This window comes from Diplotaxodon limnothrissa, linkage group LG4, assembly GCF_057381915.1.
Source record: "Diplotaxodon limnothrissa isolate DT_005_m linkage group LG4, D_limnothrissa_male_GT1.1, whole genome shotgun sequence".
NCBI classification, from domain to species: domain Eukaryota; kingdom Metazoa; phylum Chordata; class Actinopteri; order Cichliformes; family Cichlidae; genus Diplotaxodon; species Diplotaxodon limnothrissa.
This window is the reverse complement of record NC_140599.1, coordinates 12,064,639-12,090,349: the sequence shown is the minus strand read 5'-3', so window position 1 is coordinate 12,090,349 and position 25,711 is coordinate 12,064,639. Positions and strand designations below refer to the sequence as shown.

At 40.2% G+C, this 25,711-nt stretch overlaps 1 protein-coding gene across 1 annotated transcript; it reads right to left on the bottom strand.

Moving 5' to 3' along the window:
* Positions 1–5,520: 5,520 nt before the first annotated feature.
* Positions 5,521–25,138, bottom strand: baiap2l2a (BAR/IMD domain containing adaptor protein 2 like 2a). Its single transcript, XM_085351848.1, has 14 exons — positions 25,085–25,138; positions 24,633–24,708; positions 23,467–23,553; positions 20,666–20,727; positions 20,476–20,547; positions 19,794–19,871; positions 19,540–19,671; positions 15,521–15,619; positions 12,367–12,433; positions 10,947–11,160; positions 8,882–8,941; positions 7,110–7,314; positions 5,977–6,017; positions 5,521–5,602 (listed from the first exon to the last, which is right to left on the bottom strand). Exons 1-14 carry the CDS (start codon positions 25,136–25,138, stop codon positions 5,521–5,523), a joined length of 1,329 nt encoding a protein of 442 aa, XP_085207974.1.
* Between the last annotated feature and the right edge of the window lie 573 nt (positions 25,139–25,711).

Here is a 25,711-nt window from a genome sequence, read left to right as displayed (position 1 = left end):
AATGTTGTATGAGAAGGTGTACTTTCAAAAACAAAACTGCTGTGTCTAAGGGGGTTAAAATGATCACACAGTATCATTTAAAAAAAAAATTTTTCTTAATATATAATCTGTGGCATAAACAAAACCTCGGCGGAGTGGAGGTTTAAAAGGCCATATCTCCCATTTACTCAAAAGTGCAATACTAGTTTGAGAACCATGCTGTCGAGCCATTAACACAGTTGGATTCATGCCGAGGTTCAATTTGGGTTAAGTATCCCCAGCGGAGGACCCAAACAGGCAACACAGGAATCTTTATCTTCTTTAGTAGAACATTTTACTGCCTGAGCAAATAAACACAGATCTGTAGCTCGAAGGATATCACTTTATTTAGCAGGCATGAGACTATTGAGCTCAGTGCTGCGGAGACAACCGTTCCAACAGACAGTTACGATAAGTTTGAGGAAGACAAAACCCGAGGAATTATAGAAAGAAGTATGTGGGAATGACATCCTCTATCACAGGATGAAGTTACCATGAAAACTTTGTTTCCTGAGATCTTTTGATGAGTTCTCAAACTCTACAGGGAGTGCAGAATTATTAGTCAAGTTGTATTTTTGAGGAATAATTTTATTATTGAACAACAACCATGTTCTCAATGAACCCAAAAAACTCATTAATATCAAAGCTGAATGTTTTTGGAAGTAGTTTTTAGTTTGTTTTTAGTTTTAGCTATTTTAGGGGGATATCTGTGTGTGCAGGTGACTATTACTGTGCATAATTATTAGACAACTTAACAAAAAACAAATATATACCCATTTCAATTATTTATTTTTACCAGTGAAACCAATATAACATCTCCACATTCACAAATATACATTTCTGACATTCAAAAACAAAACAAAAACAAATCAGCGACCAATATAGCCACCTTTCTTTGCAAGGGCACTCAAAAGCCTGCCATCCATGGATTCTGTCAGTGTTTTGATCTGTTCACCATCAACATTGCGTGCAGCAGCAACCACAGCCTCCCAGACACTGTTCAGAGAGGTGTACTGTTTTCCCTCCTTGTAAATCTCACATTTGATGATGGACCACAGGTTCTCAATGGGGTTCAGATCAGGTGAACAAGGAGGCCATGTCATTAGTTTTTCTTCTTTTATACCCTTTCTTGCCAGCCACGCTGTGGAGTACTTGGACGCGTGTGATGGAGCATTGTCCTGCATGAAAATCATGTTTTTCTTGAAGGATGCAGACTTCTTCCTGTACCACTGCTTGAAGAAGGAGTCTTCCAGAAACTGGCAGTAGGACTGGGAGTTGAGCTTGACTCCATCCTCAACCCAAAAAGGCCCCACAAGCTCATCTTTGATGATACCAGCCCAAACCAGTACTCCACCTCCACCTTGCTGGCGTCTGAGTCGGACTGGAGCTCTCTGCCCTTTACCAATCCAGCCACGGGCCCATCCATCTGGCCCATCAATACTCACTCTCATTTCATCAGTCCATAAAACCTTAGAAAAACCAGTCTTGAGATATTTCTTGGCCCAGTCTTGACGTTTCAGCTTGTGTGTCTTGTTCAGTGGTGGTCGTCTTTCAGCCTTTCTTACCTTGGCCATGTCTCTGAGTATTGCACACCTTGTGCTTTTGGGCACTCCAGTGATGTTGCAGCTTTGAAATATGGCCAAACTGGTGGCAAGTGGCATCTTGGCAGCTGCACGCTTGACTTTTCTCAGTTCATGGGCAGTTATTTTTCGCCTTGGTTTTTCCACACGCTTCTTGCGACCCTGTTGACTATTTTGAATGAAACGCTTGATTGTTCAATGATCACACTTCAGAAGCTTTGCAATTTTGAGACTGCTGCATCCCTCTGCAAGATATCTTACTATTTTTGACTTTTCTGAGCCTGTCAAGTCCTTCTTTTGACCCATTTTGCCAAAGGAAAGGAAGTTGCCTAATAATTATGCACACCTGATATAGGGTGTTGATGTCATTAGACCACACCCCTTCTCATTACAAAGATGCACATCACCTAATATGCTTAATTGGTAGTAGGCTTTCGAGCCTATACAGCTTGGAGTAAGACAACATGCATGAAGAGGATGATGTGGACAAAATACTCATTTGCCTAATAATTCTGCACTCCCTGTAAATTGCCTAACAATCCTTTACCATACTGTGGTACCTAGGATTCCTAATAAACTACCACATGAATTCAATTCAATTCAATTTTATCTATATAGTGCCAAATCACAAGAACAGTCACCTCAGAGTGCTTTATATTGTAAGGTAGACCCTACAATAATACATATAGAGAAAAACCCAACAATCATATGACCCCCTATGAGCAAGCACTTTGGCAACAGTGGGAAGGAAAAACTCCCTTTTAACAGGAAGAAACCTTCAGCAGAACCAGGCTGAGGGACGGGCGGACATCTGCTGCGAGCGGTTGGGGTGAGAGAAGGAAGACAGGACAAAGACATGCTGTGGAAGAGAGACAGAGATGAAACAACCATCATAGTAAAATGTCTTTGCAACTAATCAAAACATTGTATTTTAGTCAAATAAAGGCACCTGATAAAATAAGCATTATTAGGGTGTGTGAAACCAGTGATATTCTTATACGTATGTAAAAGGCGACCTCAGTTTAAGTATGGGCCCCAGGGATAATAAAGCCTGAATACATGTCATTCAGATTGCTTCTACATTATGAACCAATTACAAAAATTGGTTCATAATTAACTATAAACAACACACACTAGCACAGAATCACAGAAAATGATTTGACATTTAATTTAATGTAATTTGAAATTTAAAAAATCTGAATGTTTTTCGTAGTTAAGAGTACTGTACTATTTAGTGTGCCAGAAAGAAATTTAAATGTGTGTTATCACACACTATGTCAAAGATGCTAGGGTATTTTAAAATACTGCATTTGCAGCATGAAAAACATCATTGCTTTTCTGATCCACAATCCTGTGAGCCAGCTATACACTCTGCATCAAGTTTAAGGTGCAATTTATAAAGTACAATACTGTGCAAAACTCTTGAGCTACACCTCATTTCTTTATATTTTTCTAGGAAAATATGACATAGGTGCAGAAATTTCTTGAAACATTTACAAACATGAATGGTAAAATATTAAATAAGGCAAAAAACAGAGTTTGTAAAATTCTAAAGAGCTTGAAAGACCACCTTTATTCTTTGACACAACTAGGGATGGTTACCGGTAATGGCACCGGTTCTGACATAAATGGTAGTAACCAGACCAAAAAGCAGTGCACATTTCGGTGCTTTTTTTTCCCTGAGATGTCATGCACTTTGGATTCTAGCCAATCATTTTACCTTTCCAAGGATAGCAGGCGGGCCCAGGTGCGTACGTTCTTTTAGAGCAGAGCTACAGATTAAAAATGCCCAAGGCGAAGCGGTCAAAAGTCTGGCACTTCACAGCTAAATATGCAAACTCAGCAGCCTGCAACAAGTGCTTTAAGGTGATACTGTGCAAAGGAGGTAACACCTCGAATCTGATGAAACACCTGGTGACGCATAGCGTTGTTTTAAAAGCCGAGAAATCCACCATATTTGATAGCTTGTTGCAAGACCTCACACGAGCACATCTACTGTGGGTGTGGTGCCTGCTATTGGACCCGGAGTTAGCAACATCCCCCAAGAACCCGAAGAGTAGAGTCCTGGCCCCTAGCCCTGCCAGTGTAGCAGAAATGATAACGGATGATGGTGGCAGCAGCAGCCGCTCTTCTCTGGGCGAGTAGCTTAATTTTGTTCGTGTGTAATTTACGTTGAGTAGGCTAACCACGTTATTACATTAATGCACGTAAGGTGAACTAGCAAACACTGTCGTAGTTACATGCGGCTGTCTTCTTGTTTGATAGAGTGATACCATATATGCCCAATAGCTGCAAAAAAGGCTAACATTGTTATCTTTTTACAAAAAAACCCAGCTAAACATGAGAGGTTTTAGGACAAAGTTTGTGTTTTCCATTGTTTGAGCACCGGTTCCAACCAAAGGAGGTATGTTGTATCAATAGAAAAGGCTAACTTGGTTTTAATTTTGCAGAAAAAAAGAGACTTCTAAAAATAAAAACATAAGACGCTTTTGGACAAAGTTTGTGTTCTCCATTCTTTAAGCACAGGTTTGAGCACCGTTTAAGCACCGGCACCGTTTCAAAGGTACCGGTTTGGCACCGGTATCGGATAAAACCTAAACGATACCCATCCCTAGACACAACCTGATCTCCCTCAGGCAGCTTTCTTGTCATTTTCTTTAAGCAGACGTCAGGAATAGTTCTTCGGTGCTTCTGCTCTACAATCCATGATTAATAGTGTTCTGTTGTGTTTTCGTATCCATATATGCTTTCCTTCAGAAGGGCTGGACTGCTGTTCAAGACCACAAGTTTAAAGAAAGTCTGACTCAAGGTAACAAGACAGGTGGCTCAAGACCTTTGCACAGTACTGTGACTCTATTAATGTTATGGATTGTAAAGGCCTGGAGTGTGTACTGAATGCAGAAAAAATCTGAAACACTAGATCTGGCTGCTCATACGTACCCGTGACAAAAAGTATGCCTCTGTGGATTTTGTAGGATGAGAGTTAATACTTTTAAAACCATTAAGGGTTCATCTGTGACCAGGCTGCAGTAGATGCTCATTTGCCCTAAAATGTGCAAAACGCTCTGACTATTCAGAATGACAGATGGAGGAAGTAGAAAGAAGTGGTGAATTGCACTGAGGTACTGATGCTAGGAGCAGAGGCCAGATATGAGGTCGGGACTGAAACACACTTGGTAAAGTAACAATGCGATGCTATTAAGGTGGTATTACATTATCCTTTAATACATTACATTATTCATTACATTCCATCTCAGGCACATCATCCTATTTTTATAAAATATTACATTAGGTGCCTGCGGTTATATCATCATTTTCTAAAGTACATTTGAAGTACAATTAATATTTAGCAATGGACTTAATATCACATGTTGAACATGTGGAGGAAGATGGTGAAGGTGCAATATAAAAACATAAAAAAAAAGATAATTAAAGCAGCTGCATGGCATCGAGCACCCTCCCTGAGTTATCCTACATAATGAAAGATACACTTTACATTAACACAGTCTTGGCTCTGATTCCTAACATCAGCTGTACATTATATACATGTCACAGACAGCGATTAGTTATTTCCAAAAAGGACAAAGTTAAAAGCGTTCGCATGTCATCTCTTGGCAGAAAGACGTAAACATCACAGGAGAGGAATGATGATTTAAGACCCGTTGTGATCAATGCACCCACTGGTTTGTGTTACAGTGATTCATTCTTACTATTTTACAAATCATTTAATGCAAGTTTAAAAAGATCTGACATAAATACACACCTCAAGTCCTTATTCAGACTTGTTTCTTCTTTGTCCCATTTTGTGTGACAAAGGGGGGAAAAACGACTCGATTTTACCTCAGAATTTAACAGTATATACTGCCAAGGTCAAGAACGAACTGCTAAGCCTAATAAAAGCATTTATTTCAGGGTCACGATGTCATCTTCGATATAAACGTGGAGCCGATCGGTCATTGGTGGACGTGGGCTTCAGCTTAACCGTGGCGAACGGATTGGTACCCCTGCAATATACAAGGAGATAAGGGCAGAGGAAAATAAAAGTTGGGTTGTATGAAGGTTATAACCGGAGAAATGAGCATTACATTTTGAAAACTGTACAAACATCAGCTCAAAAACCTGAAATGAGAAGGACAGTCATGGTTTTCCAAATGCTGCTAACTAAAATGGTTTCAGCACTAGAATGCACTTCAAACTCTAATGGAAGCAGTGCTGTGCCATTTCAATCACTGCCCTCAGCTGTTGCTCTCCAATTGTACGGGTTCGTGATACACTTCAAGAAAATATCATTAGCTTTTTTAGAAGAGAAAGCAAAAGCACTCCATTTTAACAGCCTGCCTCCAATTTGAAAGCAAATTTGAAATTATATTATTCTTACTTTGGGAAGAGCTGCGGTCGGGAGTCATTCACTTGCGATCGCTGTCGAAAAAAAAAGGAAAAAGAGAAAACATGATGAAGAAGGTACAGTATGAGATAGGGAGAACCATTACAAAGACACATGCACTAATGGGAGCTCAGCGAGATCGAGCTCTTGACCCTCTCGCCCTTTCTTTTTCACTTGGTCCTCCCACAAAGGGGCTGATTGATGACCTGTGTCAGGTTGCCCCACACGCATTTCGCAGTGGGTCCACAGTTGACACAAAGTGCAAAACTACATTATTACAGTAGTGATGGACTGTAAAAACAACAACAACTGAGAGCAAGCAAAAACAATCTGAAAATATGCTTTAAGCTCCTGGCACTCAAATTGTTTCTGCATGTTCCTAAAACGCAAATGCTATTCAGAGCACTTTCTGATCTCAGTAGCACCAAAGTGAAAAGATCATTTCTGGAATTATTTTCAGATCACGGCAGGGTGCTAAAGAGGAGCAAACGAGGAGCACACACACACACATGCACACAAACTCCAGGCTCACATCAGCAGCTCGAGCTTCCTCCCTGCATCCACCAGAAAGAAGGATGGGGTGTCATTGAGAACAGCACCTGGCCACAGTGCCCCTGCTGGACAGATGGGCAAATGCCACATTTGTAGCAAAGGTCTGCAAATATCGCACCCCATGAGAAGTTCCATCTCACTTGCCTATCTTAATTTTCTCCATTATCTTTGCACTCACATGCAGTTTTACATGTTCGCTGAGTCCCACACTTTTTCCCAGTGTGGGTTTTGAATGATCTTTATCGTTAATAATCTGTGGGCTGGTGGTTAGAACTTTCTGTTTAAAACTTGGGTTAAGACCAAATGAACCACATATTTATGGGAAAAGGATGTACACAACTGTGGGAAAGATTGATTTTTGCAAGCGGGCAAATAAGAAATCATTGATAAATTATCAGCAATTACACATGCGTATAATATGACACCACCCGACTAGATATGTACAATTCACAGTGGAAGAATTAGATAACTAGTTGTAGCGTAAATCTCTTTTACAAAGACTGCAGATGATAGATGATAGGACAGAGGATTGACTGATATTCTCCTCGCTGGTTATTAATAACTGACTGTCATACCTTATTTTCTGAATTAGACATGTTTGAATTCATAGGTGGTGCCTTATTCATAGACTGCGAATGTGGTTTATTCAAAGATGGTGACTGCGGTGGCGGCGGTGGTGGAGGAGGGGGCGCGGCCCCACTCTGACTGCTGACTCTTGGATGGTTGGGCAGGCTGTTCATGCTGCTGTTGTTCCTGAGAGTTGCTCTACTGAAATTATACAAAAATTAAAATTAGTTTGGAAATACAATTTTTTTAAAAGCACCTGGACTTTTTAGGTCCTATTGATATAAAACCTGGTATTGGTATCTCAACGATACTTTGTTTCTGTCCTGTAAGTTCAGGATGTAGCCCACTGAAATGTGTTATATAAGTTATCAGACTTTATAATTTTTGTGTTGACTGCTGCGTATACTTCATTTATAGCTTGTAGCACATTTAAATCAAGGAACTTGACCCAAAGTCTGCAGTATAAAACACAACTACTAAAAAGTCCAGTTGCCTTTTTTTAAGCTCTTGAGACTACCACAGAAATACAGCATCTCTGTTTTTATACCCAACACCTGATCCCTTTCTCTCTCTTATTCACAAAAGCAGGTCTTACTTATTAGCCGAGGGATGGATGGATTGAGTTTTCACATGAGATGCACGGGCCTAGCTTTGGTGCAGTTGATAACGTTCACATTTAGCTGTGACAGACTGTGTGTCTAACTGAAAAAGTTTTACTTTAGCAGCTCCTGCTGAATTTCCCCACAGCAATAGGTCACCCAAATATTTTAAGTAGTTCACCTATTATTTCAGACCATGAAGTTTCATACTGACCCTCTTTTAAATATGTTGGCCCCAAAAACAATAGGGACAGCCTTGGGGCAACTACATCATGTTTTCTGCATCACGTTTGAAGGCAAACATTGTGCATGAGGTTTAGTTTAAATCCATTATTACCTGCTACTATTACAGAAAGGAAAGATATACTGACTGAAAAGCAATAAACGCGAAGCATCCTCCATTCTGAGCAATACGTTGTTTTTGTCATGATATACCAATACACTTCTGTAACAACCACCGATTATAGCAACATGACGTGACATTTGACAATAAGAGGCACCGCTTGCCACAAGGGCTGATATACTTTAAACTACAGCAGGGCCAAAGTTTGTAATGGCACTGGGGAACAGACCCAAGACCTTTCTAGAACTTCATTCGTTCCAGCTACAAGTACCAAATAGGATTGTGTTTAAACAAACTTATTAACAACAACTAAAACCACCCACACATGAAGAGGAATTATACTTCTGGGAATGAAATGAGACTGAAAAACAAGGGAGACGAGACAAAAAAAGGAGACAGTGGTGAAAGGAGCAAATAAGTATGATTTTGTATAATGCTAAATAGCTAATTAGTGCTAGCATAACCTTGAATGTAGGAGTGAGAGACACTTGAATAATGTAACTTCCACTAGCCCCAAATCATGTTGTTTACTTCGAAGTTTAAGCAAGTTGGCTGGGTATCAGAGTCTGGACAGCAGGAGTTAACTTGTTAGTGTAGCTAGCATGCTGAAAGAATGCAGATGCTAGTAGCTGCAGTATTAATACTTCAAAATCAGTCAACTCGATCTTGGGCATTATTACCATAATGCACATGCTCTCTGCCAGTTAGAGTAATTTTTACATGCTGTTTTGTAGGACTGCTGGTGGTGTCAGATTATATATAACATAATGGAGAGAAAACTCTAGAACTGTTGATCACTGATGATCAGTCAATTTAATGAGATCTTTATTACCTGGGGGTGGGTGACACTGGTGGATCGTCCACTGCTTCCACAAATGAGGCTGGAAACCATCCTTGACTGAAATCAAAAGGTGACAGAAAGTAAAAGCTACAGTTGTTACGTGTTAAGTGAAAGAAATACACATATAGGAACATGTAACGACTTGTGAGCCTTTTAGTACAAGTGAGTTATGCTTTTAGTAGTTTTTATCGATGCTAGCTGTGTGGTTAATGCCAGTCAGTCAGGTTGGAACTTTTGCCTTTGGGTAGCATCTGTGTTCAAGTACAGACTAAATATTTAATTTTGTTATCTTTGCTTCATTCAGTGCACTTTTTTCATTTTTCTTTCTTTCTTCTAGTCTAATATTTTATTCCTGTATTTTCTATTCATTCATATGTTGGCATAGTGAAACCGACCCTTCTTAAGTCAAAGGAGCTTGCAAAGAAAAGCGTCTGGACTTCTATAAGTTGCTTGAAGACGTTTCACCTCTCATCCGAGAAGCTTCTTCAGTTCTAAGGTCAAATGGTGGAGAGTCCCAGATATAAACCTAGTGGGAGTATCCCCCCACAGAGGGACAAAAGGACCCCCTGATGATCCTCTAATCGCCTGAGCCAAGGTGTAAAACTGGGTGTGGGTCCCAATCAGCCAGAGTTTCGGGTGTGTTCATTGTGAAACCTGGCCCCACCTTATTAAGAACGCCTCTTTGCGTTCTTAAAGTCAGCAAAGAGGCACAGAAAAGAAGACCAGACACCAGCGAGGGAGGATAAGAAGGACAGACGCAACAACATTGTCATCCCCTATGTAGCCGGTGTATCTGAGAAACTCAGGAGAGTTTTCTCCAAGCATGACATCCCAGTGCATTTCAGACTCAGAAACACGCTCAGACAAAAACTGGTTCACCCGAAAGACAAAACGCCAAAACACAGACTTAACAATGTGGTGTATGCTGTACAGTGCAGCGAGGAATGCCCAGACCTCTACATTGGAGAGACCAAACAGCCACTTCACAAGCGCATGGCACAACACAGAAGAGCCACCTCCACAGGACAAGACTCAGCAGTCCATCTGCATCTTAAGGATAAAGGTCACTCTTTCGAGGATGCCAACGTTCACATTTTGGACAGAGAGGACAGATGGTTTGAAAGAGGAGTGAAAGAAGCCATCTACCGGTATGTCCACTGTGAACGACCATCTTTGAACAGAGGCGGGGGTTTACGACACCAACTCTCTGCCATCTATAATCCAGTTTTGAGATCCCTTCCCAGACGCCTTAACGCCCACTCACATCCTGGGCCATCTGATCTCAGGAATTCGCACGATAAGGTGGGGCCAGGTTTCACATGAACATACCCGAAACTCTGGCTGATTGGGACCCACGCCCAGTTTCACACCTTGGCTCAGGCGATTAGAGGATCATCAGGGGGTCCTTTTGTCCCTCTGTGGGGGGAAACTCCCACTAGGTTTATATCTGGGACTCTCCACCATTTGACCTTAGAACTGAAGAAGCTTCTCGGATGAGAGGTGAAACGTCTTCAAGAAACTTATAGAAGTCCAGACGCTTTTCTTTGCAAGCTCCTTTGACTACGATGACCTGGGATGACTGAGAACCTTCACAGACATACGACCCTTCTTAACTTTAACAACTACTGCTTGCACGAATTCTAAGGACTACACATTTTCTCAACACGCAGAATGTAGAACTGTCCAAATTTGTTGAACTTACATAACAAAAAGCAGTAGAACAGCAAAATATATACACTGTGTGTTCTGATAAAAGATTTCTAGGTAGTTTACAGACAATCTTGATGAGTAAGTAGTTATATGTAGCAGAGCTATGCAAACAAATTAAGATTTAATGTGTGTTTGGAGTTTGCTTTTGCTTATTTCTAAATGGGCTAGAAGGGCTTATGAGGCACTATCTCTATGTCTACAAATAACCCCATTCATTTTGTACTATGCTAAAATTATTACTTTTTTCTTATTAAACTGGCCTATGTCATCTGCAAGCAAATGACAGGAACGGACACTTTGCACATCCACACATGCAGTCTCCACGCAGTCACAAACTACGATTTTTTTTTACCGTGGGCTGTTGTCGGCACGTCCAAACAGCCAGCCGTTCCTGGGCTGTTGGACCAGCACATTAATTATCTGTCCCCTATTGAAGGACAGCAAGGTGGGGTTGGAGCCAACAGGCTGGTGGGCCACCCGGGCCTTCATGACTCGTCCTCCACCACCACCACCACCTCCTGCTGAGTCTGCTCCGAAGCGAAAAACGCTTCCCTGTGGAGACGGGGCTGGAGGAATGACAAATGAAACACGAAGGTACGAAGAGAACAGTTTGTTAAGCTGATAAACTTTCTTGGCAAAGAAGAATCTCTGGTGAAATTATTAATTAAAGAATATTAATGACTAGATTTTTTTTGTGTGTGTGTAACTCAGAGGGTTAGGAGATTATTAAGTGTCTTACTCCAGGCGCAATGCTTTTGTTTTAGCAGCGGGGTAATTCATTGAATTATACTGAATAAGCTGATGTTATTTTCCCCACCAGTGAACACTGGTTACAACCTACATTATTTCGCTACTGTTGTTTATGTTCTATTTTGATAAATCATTACTCCGTCTATTTTTACTCTAAGCAACCAAATAATTAGCCTTTTTTCAACTGAAAGTACAAATGAGGAGCCATGAACGTGCACGATGTGCAACGTTATTAAGAGGGCAATAAACAGTTAGAGAAAAAAATTGATAAAAACATCTGGTAGCTGTAAGCATCATAAGCACTGATGAATAGCCATGATGGGATGTGAATATTTAACAGACAAGCATTAACGTGACGGGAACACATTTATTTTTAAGTGGAACTAAACATCAGATCACTGAAATGGGTTTTTCATGGTGGCTGTGGCTCAGGAAATAGAGCATGTTGTCTAATAATCAGAATTTCGGTGGGTTCTCCAACCATGTGGGGCGATCGTGGCTCAAGAGTTGGGAGTTCGCCTTGTAATCGGAAGGTTGCCGGTTCGAGCCCCGGCTTGGACAGTCTTGGTCGTTGTGTCCTTGGGCAAGACACTTCACCCGTTGCCTACTGGTGGTGGTCAGAGGTCCCGGTGGCACCAGGGTCCGGCAGCCTCGCCTCGGTCAGTGCGCCCCAGGGTGGCTGTGGCTACACTGTAGCTTGCCATCACCAGTGTGTGTGAATGTGTGTGTGAATGGGTGGATGATTGTGTAAAGTGCTTTGGGGTCCTTAGGACCAAGTAAAGCGCTATACAGATACAGACCATTTACCATGTGTGTCAAAGTGGGTAAGATACTGAACCCAGAGCTTTCCCTGATGCATTGTTTGGAGTGTGAGTGAATCTTAGGTTAAAAGTGCTTAGGCATAGATAAAAGCTAGAAAGTAGAAGAGCACTATGGATCATAAATGCATCACTTGAACACCTAAAAAGCTGATGTTAAGTCTATTTTAAAGCATTGTAGTTCTTTATTAATCCGCTGCTCACCTCTTGATGGTATTTTGCCGAGGGGCATCTCGTCTCTGCTCCTTCTGATCTCCTCCCTCATTCCCACCTGTATGAACATATAACAAGCACAGACTGAGACTATATTCAAATCTGTTGTCATTTTACTATTCGTGTAAACATGAGGTACTGCTGTTGTTTTTGTAGGAAAGAGTAAACTAAGAGTGGACTAAATAAGCTCAAGCCTGCTGGAATTTCAGGTGCAAACAACATTTCTATTAATGTCAGAATCAGAATACTTTATTAATCCCGAAGGAAATTATAGATCTGATGTCCAATCACTAATCTCTCAAAGGTTTTTGAGAATCCTCTAAATCAAACTATACTGACAGCAATAATTGGGGTCGTTTCAGTCTACGCTGACCTTCCACAATAAAAAATGAATACTCTGCCATTTGTGTCTCTGATTGGTAGATGACTAATTTTCCTAAGAGGAAACATCGCCCACATAGACTGACAGGATTTGAGGTATGATGCATTTTTTGCATCTGATTGCTTGAGGGGATGTAGATGACAAATTTTAGGCCTGGTAGCCGTTCATTTCACGTGCAATGAGCTGAAAATTGGATGTTTTATGTAGACTTTACCATGTGAAGTAAAGCGAAAATTAAAATGATAACTGACCTGTCTTAATGAATCGTTCATGTTCATTTTATAAATTTTTTTTTTTAAGTTCTCCTAGGTTCTCATTAATATTATGTCCCTGTCTTGCTTCTTTTTTGGTTTCTTTTCTGCTGCTGTGGGAGCTTTTTTACTTGTTTTGTTCGATATGTTCTTTGTTCCAATCACTTGTACATACTGGACTTTTTTATTACAAACCCAGTTCCAAAAGATTTGGGAGGTTGTGTAAAATGTAATTATGATTTGGAAGCCCGTGTTGTATTCACAATAGAACACAGGGCGAGATTAAACTGCATCATTTTTTAGAAAAAGATTTTGAATTTGATTGCAGGAACATGCCTCAAAAAAAGTTGAGACAAAGCCGAGTTTACCACTTTAGCTTTCTCTTTTCTTTTAACCACAGTCTGTAAAAATCTGGGAACCCTTGAACACAAATACCCACAGATTCTCAGAATCTTTAGAGAATAAAAAAACATTATTCTGAAATTATCCCACAATTTTCAGATATTTTTTTTAATTCACTGATTTATTTTTTTTTAGAATGGTAAACCTCTGCCCCTATAAGATGCTGTTTTTCTTATATCCAGTCATGTGACTGACCTGTTGCCAGTTGACTTAATCGGCTGAAAAATGTTCCTGCAGATGTTTTCTCGCAGTACAACTTCATTTTCTAGCTTTTTGTCGACCCATCCCAGACGTATTGCTTGTTGTTAAAATGGTAAATGGTAAATGGCCTGTATTTATATAACGCTTTACTAGTCCCTAAGGACCCCAAAGCGCTTTACATATCCAGTCATCCACCCATTCACACACACATTCACACACTGGTGATGGCAAGCTACATTGTAGCCACAGCCACCCTGGGGCGCACTGACAAGATGAGATAAATTTTCTATGTGTATTCTGTTCTATTTTGAATAAAATATGAATTTCTGAGATTAACAAATCATTGCATTCTGTTTTTGTTTGCATTTTACACTTTACAGTTTTGTTTCTTTTTGGATATAAAAAAACCAATTAAGTATCATAGCATTTCTGTTTTATAATAATAATAATGGATTGGATTTATATAGCGCTTCTCAAGGAACCCAAAGCGCTTTACAATACCACTATTCATTCACTCACTGGTGGAGGAAAGCTACAGTTGTAGCCACAGCTGCCCTGGGGCAGACTGACAGAAGCGAGGCTGCCATATTGCGCCATCGGCCCCTCTGGCCAACACCAGTAGGCAAGTAGGGCAAAGTGTCTTGCCCAAGGACACAACGACCAGGACAGAGAGCTCAGGGATTGAACCGGCGACCTTCCGGTTACAGATGCGATTCCCAACCCCCTGAGCCACGGTCGTCCCAATGACTTCACTACCCATAAATTATTCATTGTGGCATTTTTGAAATTACAGTTGTTGAGTGTTCACTATTTCTTGTGAAGGTAGTTTACTTGTGATAGCAGCTGTGGCAGATTAGTTTGCACCAGCGGGCCAGGAAACAGCGATTCATTTGAGCTTAAAGGAATAGTTCCACTTTTACTCACTGACTGTTAGATGAAAAGATTTATTGCACACTACAGCCAGCAGCCAGTCAACTTATCTTAGAAACATGGAGGGAACAGTGTGGCTCTGAAGTCAGTATACACATAGATGCTTTTTTTTCCCTTTTAATTTGTCAAACCTGACTCACAGGCTTTTCTCTGTGATACACTGGGATAAATCCCTCGTCAGACCAAAACAAACACTGGATCAATGCTAATCCTCTGATTGTTATTATGAAAGCATATGTGGGATATGGTGGTTCACTGGCATGTCGCCTTCCAATGAGGAACAGACCAGCAGGGTTTATCTCAGGGACATCTTTGGTCTTTACTTCAATAGTAATTGCAGCTGTTATTACAAACAACAATGTGGTTTTGATTTGTGCAATTATCTTTGGTGGTAATAAATCACTTTACCGAACTCAGAGACAGAAAAATGTGCACATATTTGAATGCTACACAGGGTTCAGATTCAGATAGCTTTAAAAATGTGTGCCGCATTCTTCAATTTATAACTTTATCCCTCCTCTAAAGGTTTTCTGTAATTGTGTTTCATGCACCAAGTGTGATTCATTTTGAAGATTTCAAATCAATCAATGCTAACCACCAGAGGGCACTCTGGTAACAAAAATGTTGTGCTTTCCCCCACAATGGCGTGCCTTGGGTCTGATGTTATGCATTTCTCAGTGGAGATAACTCACAGTTGTATCGCAATTGGATTTCTTATCTAATATGTGGCTCATGAATTCAGTTCTACTCAACAATGCAATTTTTAAACTTTCAAGCGGTTTTCAATTTTAAATTTCCCAAAATAGACTTTAAAGAGATTCACTCAGTTTTCCACCCCAAAGACAGGATTATACCCCACACAGCTGCATATTTTTGGAGTTGTGGAAGTTTCATATGTCACTGTGGCCTCAAACCTTGCATAAATAATTCAGTTGCTAGGGTGAGTCACTGATATAGACACACTTTCTTCTGAACTCACAATGTTGTCCAAAGTTGAAGGTCTGTGGGCCTCCGGTTGTCTGGTGGCATCAACCTCTTCTGTCCAGGCAGCAGCTTTCTGCTGGAGAGTAACCCCGTTCTGCAACACATCATCATCAACACACACACACACACACACACACACACACACACACACACACACACACACACACATGCAGATAAATATTTTTCCCCATTAGTAAGTGAGGATTAACACAGTTGCAAGCTTAGGTCAGAGCAGCTTATTTTAATACTCATTTGGCCAAAAAGAGGAAACTGAACACAGTCTTCAGAGTGATGCTATTACACATACCATTCGTACAACTTTTGAAAAAACAAAATGTAGGTTTAAATCAACGTAGTTTTATTAGTCTTGCCTTACAAATATGCCACCAGCATGCCTTTCTGTTTACAAGACCAAAATCTGTTTCATCTGGAAAGGTTAAAGCTGTGGCATTAAAAGTTTGTGAAAAAAGTTTATGCGATTAGGCAATAACTGCCAGATGGGGCCAACTTTTTGAGCATAAGCGACAAACAAAACAAAAAAACAAAAATCCCAACTTCTGATTATGAACTCAGCAAAAACTTTTGAGTCTCTGAACTCAATATTTAATTTCACATCTTATTTACTACAACTTGATATTTATTTTGTAAATCATGGCCCCGTTTTTGGTAAAATAGATATTAATGCCAGGAATGCTTTTGGGAATTCCCTGCGATTTGTTAGTTCAGGGGTCCCCAATCCCAGTCCATGAGGGCCGGTGTCCCTGCAGGTTTTAGATGTGTCCTTGATCCATCACAGCTGATTTAAATTGATAAATTACCTTCTCAACATGTCTTGAAGTTCTCCAGAGGCCTGGGAATGAACTAATCATGTGATTCAGCTGTGTTGACCCAGGGTGATATTTAAAACCTGCAGGGACACCGGCCCTCGTGGACTGGGATTGGGGACCCCTGGGTTAGTTGCTACTGAATAGCTGTGCAGTGTCTGCATTTTCTAAAAACCAAGTTGGTGATGCCCGAAATGTTTGACTTAAAGCTTCAAGACAAAGGTTCACATTCGCTACATCTGTGCTTTATATGCAAGCTATGTTGCAGACATAGTACACCCCAACAGGAAAATCCACCACGCCTACCATGTAAGGTGCACAGGCACAAGGAACAGAAAAAGGAGCCCAAGAGGGTATGTTGCAAAAGTACCTCCTATCTCCTTTTCTAACCACTTGTCCTTGACCTCGATGACATTTTTACTGTGGTCAATGACAAGCGGTGTGTAGGAGAATTCGTATGGAAGCAGGACATGAGAAGAGCAGTTTGCTGAGCATCCAAACGACCCTTGTCTCCTAAAATGATGTGAGGTCACTGTGTTGAATCAACAGTGTGCAGAATATGAACTACAGAACGCACGTCTTACTTCACCACAACTTGTTCTTAGCCTAAAGCTTCAAAATGAGAATGACGTGAAAACTAACACTTCATCAAAAAGGTTGGAACTTTAAAGAGAGAGCATATAGGGCCAGATTTACAAAGATTATATGGCAGCCCAAAGCCTTCTCACACAAAAAGCTTTTGGATTTACTAACAGTTTTGTGAACATCGTGGATATTTTTGTTTTTTGTTGTTTTTTTGAGTTTTTTGGCAGCTGGCCTGTGACGTATGTATGATGTATCTGTGACGTATATTATGACACACGTATTTGCAAACGTGATTTACTCACATTTGTTGTGTGTTATTTATTGTAAATTGCACAAAATCTACCACAAAGCCTAATGCCTGTCGTGGTTGTCATAGTTGCTTCTCGCGTCTTTATGTCGAACAAGAGGGGTAAATTTTATCAGACAAAGTGTGTTATTGGTATGGATGGATGGCTCAAAAGTTTGTTCTGTCCTAAAACTCTTGACTCATAATTCACCCTGAGTAATTAGAGGCTTATTTCTGCTTGTCAGTAATGCTGGTATTGTAACACAGCAGATCAGAAATTAACTTGACAGAGCTGTTTCTCAGCAGTGCGCACACAGTGAGTGATTTCTCTCCAGTCTTTAATGAGTAAAATTGAAATGTTTGTCAAAAGCTTTTTGCAGCTAATAATGAGATTATGTCACTATGTTAGATGAATACTCAGAATGTTACCTTCATTAACACAGGGCAGCTCAAATTCTGATGGTAAATAACATTTGTCATTCTTCTACACATCCTATAGGTCAGCTGTTCCACACAGATTTCAGTTTTATACAGTGTAATAGTTTGTAATATTGCAGCTCTCCTCTGGATAAATCCAGCTCTCCGCCTCAGTCTCAGTCCTCAAGACTTCAAACCCAGTGCCAAGAGGTTTCTAACAGAAGAGTTATCCCTCATATCCTTCAGACTCCTCCACTGATCTGACCTGCCTCACTGGTTTCTGAGAGTGGAAACTATACACGCGCCTATGCACTGTAATATTTTGGTTAGTAGGCCCAGATAACTCTCTCTCATGCTTCCTCATTGGGTCTGGGGCTGCTCTTGGTAGAATGCTGGTTAGTACTGCGAGACAACAAAGACAGCATCATTTAAACCAAACTAAATTCTACGGACGCTTGAACGCACTTCAATTAATATAGCTCATAATCTTGATTTAGAAAGTTGATATAGATCAATGTTGTGTAAGGCAACAACGGGATGAGAAGAAGATTATTTTTTACAGCAGTGTTATGTTCAGAGTTCAACTGTGCATTTAACTGTTGTTGAAACTTCAACATTGCTCAGCAGGTTAAGGCTTGAAATGGGAAACACAATTATAATTCACATTTACATGATATGCTGTCACTTATGGGATGGTGTTTACTCCTCTCCTTTCATAAAGGATGGTCCCAGTGTTTTCTGTGCTAAAGGGGGTAATAAAGGAAGTAGTGGAGCTTATTTCTTAGGGACCAGGAGAATTGGAACATTTCTTATTATGTCTGCCGCACAGACACTTACGCATCACTTCACTCAGTTAGGAACCTTCCTGAACAAAATGGACTACTGGAAGGTATCAAGTGATCCAAACAACAAACTTTCCAGATCAAAATCTGATCAGCTGCAATGAGCCTGTTCCACGTGGCCCAAACCCTCATAGGACCTGAAGGATCCCCTGCCAGCACCCTGGTGCCACTAAACCCACGGGCCTCCTTGTTCACATCATGTTTAAGCTGCTTTGGTGGATTTTATGCTCCCCTCCCCTTGTGTTTTTTCCTCTTTGCTTCTTCTCCTTTGCTCCTCTCTCTCCTCTCTCACTAGTCTCCTCCAGTATGTCAGGGGGAGTAATTGATCCTTTCCCTGGCAATAATAGTAACTATAACTGTGCTCCTGTCATGTCAAATCTATTATTAAATTGCATGAGATAATCTGTGGTTAAATAGTAACTGTGTCTCTTTTGAGCTCCGGCTTCATTACATCTGCTGATTTAATCTGACTTTCATGATTTCGATCATTCATGAGCATCTTTCCTCAGATTCTTTCTCTGTTATTCATCTACTGCATTTTAGCATCTCTTTGAGCAGCTTTCAAACTGCTGATCATAAAGGCATACAGCAGAGTGGCCACATCTTACTTGCTTATTCTCACATGACGGTAAGATTAGTTGTTATGAGGTCATATTTAATATGTTGCAAGGGTCTGTTTTGTACAGTAGTAGCTATTTATCTATTCCTGTTGTAGCATACGGTTCAACCAACATCTGCTCAACAGGAACAACTAACATGAAATGTTGGTAGAGCGGTATCATAAAAAGTGAAACAAATATCATAAAAGTGAGTCCAGAGTTCAAAGACACAACCTGCAACCAGGCTTGCTGTAGGAAGCAAACCTGCTCTTGAACTTTAAAAGTCTGACAAATGGTTATAAAACAGGATGACCTCACTCTGGGGAATTATATCTTATATCTTATCTTATGTTTCTCTGACATTCATTAGTAAACTTCATCTGCGAAGCATCTCCAGTTAGTAAGCCAAAGTGAGCTATAAATATTAAACTTACAAATGCTATTTGAAGTAAGTTGTATACCTTATTCATGAGTTTGGTGAAGGACTCTATCAGGCCACAGTGCTTTTCTGCCAGGAAGCGGTATCTTCTCTCTTCCTCCTGCAGAGCCTGGTTATGGCTCTCCCTGAGGAAGTCCACATACTCACTACCACCCTGAGGATACGCCTAATTGACAGAACATGGATACAGAAAACTGTACAAGGACACATACACAAACAGCAGTGCTGAATTTCTCTCCAGTGTACTGAAAGAGTACAGGAGAGAAACGCACAAACCTGGCTGGGTCTCCTGTTCAGTCTCTCCAGAGCTGCTGCCTGGCTGCGGAGTTGCATTTCATACGTTTCCCTGCTGCCCTGTATGAGAATGCATATCACACCTGTGTAAAACCATCTCAAACGCTCAGGTATTTACATTAAGTTGAAAATCTATTTGTAGAAGCTACAATTTTCAAGTTATATTAATTTCCAGCTTGATTTTTTATTTTATTTAATTTTTTTTGGACTCTACTAGAGTAACTTTGTATGATTCACAGTTCAAAATAAGCCTTTTTTAAAAAAATAAATAAAAATACTAGGTTACAGCCCTGCCACTCAGTCCATCCTTTATGTGAAACAAGCTGGTTTAGTTTGTTGCCTTTTTAGGCCACCCTGGCTTGAAACCAGCGTTCTTCTGACTGGCTGCCAATTGCAAACAGAAGGTTTGAACAGCAGGTGTGCTGGGCGCCGTTCACAGCCAGACCTCTGACATCAGACAGATCCAAGAGAAGATAATCTGAGCTGTTAGAGCAGTTTGAAGTCTTCTGGGTCACTTTGACATACACTGACCTCATTATTTTTAGCTTTGGCCACGTTTAGCATGAGCACCATTGTAAGCATATATAAGAGGGAAAGCATAAGAGGTTCAGTTTACCCTATCCTGTCATACTCTTACAGTCCCTTCTGTTTTGTTCTTACTCACCAATAAGTAATCTCTGTCTAATCTGACATTTTTTTCCATGGAGTCAAGAACCTCCAAACTGAACCAGCGGAACTGAGAAGAGACAAAGAAAATAAAGTTACCCTAAAAACATGGAAAACCAGGAACATATTCATTATATCGTAGTCAAACACCATGATGAGCAATGAGTGTCTACTAATATGTAACTTACTAATCCCTCCAGTTCTAAGGTGAGTCTTCGCTGGCTCTCAGAAACCTGAATCAGGACATCTCCTGAAAGATGAGTGGATTATAAATATATAATATCTTTACAGAACAAAAACATGAAATTATATAATGTGCATTTTGACTTCCAAACTCATCAGGTATCAACAGATTCAAAACCAGATTTATCAGTAATGATAAGCAGGTAAAACATGTTCTGTTGTTGCTAATATAAGATCAGACCATCATGACTCTAAAGTCCTTTTTGTGTCATAGATACTGAATGATCTCACAACTCACTATTACACAAGTGGCTGATTTCAGCTTTGTGTTGCTCCAGCCTAATTTTTTATTGTTTTATTAACCCAGATTATGTTTCTCTATGTAGGTGCATGTAATAACACGATAACTCTAGCCAAATTAAGGAACTGTATTTCTTAGTCCATTAAAAATAAAGCAGATGTTGACCAAAGTGTTGCACAGCTGATGGAGAGAAACCAACATAATGGCTTTGACAGTATTTTGGACAATTTCCACTTGTGAATACAGCCTAGAGTAAAGCCGAATAAAGACTCGTGAAGGAGTAAGCCAACCCTGAAACTATAAATGTTGGCAGCATCAGAGGCCCACCTTTCACTGTTAACAATTATGGAACTACCATTATATTAGCAGGTAAAGAAATGCTGTAAGAGTTATTTCAAAGCGAATCCATAAAGACGTGTTCAAGGCTGTACTAACAGTGATTCAGAACAACAATAAGGAAACTGTATTTATGAAAGGAGACTGCTCCAAAAGGGCAGCACGGTGGCACGGTGGTTAGCACTGTTGCCGCACAGCAAGAAGGTCCTGAGTTCAACTCCAACATCAGGCCGGGGTCTTTCTGTGTGGCGTTTGCATGTTCTCCCCGTGTTTGCGTGGGTTCCCTCCGAGTACTCCGGCTTCCTCCCACCGTCTAAAGACATGCAGCTTGTGGGGATAGGTTAATTGGATAATCCAAATTGCCACTAGGTGTGAATGTGCGAGTGAATGTGAGTGTGAATGGTTGTCTGTCCCTATGTGTTGGCCCTGCGACAGACTGGCGACCTGTCCAGGGTGTACCCCGCCTTTCGCCCTATGACAGCTGGGATAGGCTCCAGCGCCCCCCGCGACCCTGAAAAGGATAAGCGGAAGCAAATGGATGGATGGATGGACTGCTCCAAAAGTACATAGCTACAGTACAATGAAAAGTATTTACCTCCTTGTTCGTTTTTCTCATAATTTGTACACTGTTTCTCAGATAATCAAACAAATTTCAATATCAGGCCAGTATAACCCGAGTAAACCCGAGTGCTTGAGCTGTAGGTCACAAACTGATGGCTGGGCAGTCTTCATCAGTTTTTGGGCCAGGTAGGTTTAGATAGCTTTTATCCCTTATTACAGGAAAGCCAAACTCATTTTCCATTGTGGGCCACATACAGGACTGGTAAAAGTATAAATTGCTATGGTACAAAATAAAAATGAACTTTTCTTTCATTTAAATATTTGTCTATTACGTGATTACATTGGTGTAGTATTAACAGCCATAGCCAATGTCTATGTAGCAAAAACCTGTAAAACTTAAATATTTAAGATGATTTATTTAAAAAAAAAAAAAAAGATCATTTATAAACTGCATTCTGTGCTGACTCTAGTTATCTCTGTCTAATGATAAATGACATGATGATCTGAAATGAGATAGTTTGCTAGCTCTGGAAGTTATTTTCTTGCTAACCCTGTTGTGTATATTACAGTTTTCCTAGTGTTCTACTCTTTGTGGCTTTATAAAGTGTTCTTTACCACTTTGTGTGGATGGCTGGTGAACTTTCATTTTTGACTCTTGGGCTTGAGGACCAGTGTAAGTGATTTGACTGTTACTTACATTTTTATACAGCTTCCTTGTTACTATACTGAATTGATTTCTTACAACACCTCTACTTCCTTTTTAATGAATCTCTGCGTAATCGCAATAGCATCCTGAAAGTTTCGCAACTTCTTCCTGAGAAACCTCAAAGGTCAGCTCCTGCTGTCAAGATTTATTGGAGTGAAGGGTAGGGGATGGACCTAAACACTGATAAGAGCTCTAACCCAGTTCCATCATCATTTTCTAGCCTACTGAAACATTGCAGTACATTCTGGAAATGTTCGACTTATTCAGCAGGGAGACTATATCATTGTACAGTGTACAGTAAGAGTAGACTAATGATCCAGTTCCTACAAGGTCTTCAACTCCAACTGTTTAAACTGTCATACCGCTGACATAAAGCAGTTAAGTGAACGGAGCACGGCCCGCAGCCTGTCTTCATCTATTATTCATGTCCCCCGCTGACATCTGACACCCATCTGCCAACATTCTTAACTTACATAAAAACTCCCTGAAACATACATCAATTTAGCTTTGAACCCATCCAGCTGTTATGAATTAGAAATTAAAGTTTAAAGTTCTGCCACATTCTTCACTTGATTTGAGCCCAATGCAAATATTAGGTGAGTCTAAGCGAAATCTTTTAGTCCTTGTGTGCACTGACTGTTGCAAATGCTGTGAAATGCAGTGCCTTCAATAATTTCAAACACTATGTTTAACACACACATCAAAGCTAATCACAAGCACACATTACGCATGCACAGCAATTATGAGTGCAATAAAATGCTGCCTCGGGGAAAACTGGGGTCCTCATGTTTTAATGTGTTTAATAAATGGCCACGAATACATCACAGACAAACTGCTCATATCCTGGTGAGGTGCAAAAACGTCTTTGCGTTTCCACTCATCAGCTGTGGATTCTCACATACCTATGGAGCGTGATGATGCCGTGTGGAAAGCTCTCTCCCCAATCTTTGAAAGTGCGCTAAAGTAAGCGTCACTTGTCGCAGCAAGAGCTGAAACACATACACACAAACACACACACACACACACAGCACAGTCGTTTGATGGTTTTCTTTAGCACAGTTCATTTTCCAGATATGGCACTTCAAAAGCAGATGCTAAATATAAGAATATGGAAAATTATCAGCCCTATTTGTATTCAAATGTAACGTTTATATACCCAGGTCCTCTGCCTGTAATGTACCAAATGAGTGGTTGAACAAAAGTATGCAAAACAGTCTGAGAGTGTGAGACTGGCTCATTTCAAGAGTGAAACATTACTGATTGTGCTTTATTACTGTCAGTCTGCATTTTATAAAGTGACGCTGGGACAGTAAAATTAACAAGTTCTAATTTTGTCACTTCCTGGTCTTGGTAAGAGCTCAGTGACATGTTATAAGTTTCAGGCTCCGCCCTGAACACACACAAGAAGTTTACAGCCCCCCTTTGCGGCTGACAAAGAGACACATCTTAATCTAGTTCTTATGTCTGCAGGACTGTTGATGCACCACTGCTATTACTGATTAATTCTTGATACAATAATTGTGCTGTCTACACAAACACATTTAACTTAATATAATGAATATCATTTACATTTCATCATTTTAAAGATCTTCACATTAATGCACCAGCAGTGGGATGAGTGATGAATATGATGTAGGTAGCTGAAAGACAGAGTTTAATCCTGGCTCTGCAATCAGCTCTTCCCTTTCTTACAAGACTTATAGAAAACATATAGAGCTACACCTAAAAAGAATCCAATAGTTCTATATTGAACAAAAGCGTCATTGTTCCATTATGTCCACATCAAATATAGTGGTGGAAGCGTGTTTGTCTGCTGATAATGTAGTCATAACAACGTTGGTTGGTTACAGACCCATAACTAAGGCTGTAATAGCACCAGGATATTCCCAAAGCATATGAACTTTGGAGTTGCACTCAGATAGATACCTGGCAGCTCCCAAACTGCAGTTTATGGCAGTTATAAAGATAGTTTTGTGATTTTTCCCCAAAATAACATTTAAAAAAATTAGCAGCAGATTTTTTCTTTGTTTTTGCTTCCATACATTTGTTCTTTTCTTTCAATACTTACTCTTGAAGGCTTGGATGTAACTGTTCCCCAGTGAAACCAGTTTCTGTAGGCCTGGGTTGAACTCATTAATCAAGCTCTGTTTACAAAAGCACACACACACACATATGCACAATTACCACAGCTTCTTTTGAGTATTGATAGCCAGAAAAATGTAACAAACCCACTTAAAGAGGAATCAATACAATTAATCTTGAACTCAATTTATATTTATGAGCACACCCGCTCTCTCTCTCAACACTGGAGCCTCTGCAACACAAGATTCAAATCTCTGCTGCTATCAATTGAAAGCGAATGCTCGTTGAATTCGAAAATGGCATCACGTTTTCCACCTCAGTAGCCACGAAATGTTTCCATGTTACAAAATTTGCCCCAGTTCCCCAAAGAATCTCTCAAGAGGAAATCAAGTTTGTTTAATGCAAGTGCGCGGCCCACACAAAGTATCTGTTTCTTACCGAGTAAATCCCCAAGGTGGAGCGATGCAGCTGATCACTATTCATTCCCGACATGTTTATATCCAGAATAGTGCAACTGTGAATTGAATCCAGAGAAGGTCTGCAGGCCTTAAATCTCTCTGAAAAAGTCCCACAACCTCTGAAAGAAATGAGAGTTAGATTGGGTGTGGAGCTGAAGAGCGAGGGCAGCTCAGTGAGGTGGTAATCAACACCGGTATGGCCTGAGAAAGATAGGAGTAAATAATTAAACGTGGCCCAACCATAAAACACACTGACACATGCTTTGTGTGTGCTCAGGTGGGTGTTACCTGAAGTGAATGTTTTATTCAAGACTTTAGTACATATCTGCTTTCACAAAGTGTTGGAAATAAGATAAGATAAGATAAGATAACTCTTTATTGTCATTGCACAGTCATACATAGTACAGTAGTACAATGAAATTGGAAAAACTGTCCTACGTCGGCACTACATATAACACAACACGACACGATATGACACATCACAACGTAACAAACAACACAACACAGTATATTAACTTAGTATAAAAAAGAAGAATAAGTGTATGTGTATTGCACACTGTTATTATTGCACATTAATTATTATTGCACCTTGTTATAAATATAAATA

What these genes read in the sequence shown, in the direction of transcription:
- baiap2l2a (XM_085351848.1), bottom strand. Translation starts at nt 25,138, where the DNA reads ATGTCGGGAATGAATAGTGATCAGCTGCATCGCTCCACCTTGGGGATT. An exon ending in CCTTAGAACTGGAGGGATTA is followed by an intron (nt 20,548 to 20,665) that starts GTAAGTTACATA and finishes GTCTCTTCTCAG; the next exon opens with TTCCGCTGGTTCAGTTTGGA. An exon ending in TAGACAGAGATTACTTATTG is followed by an intron (nt 19,872 to 20,475) that starts GTGAGTAAGAAC and finishes ATTCTCATACAG; the next exon opens with GGCAGCAGGGAAACGTATGA.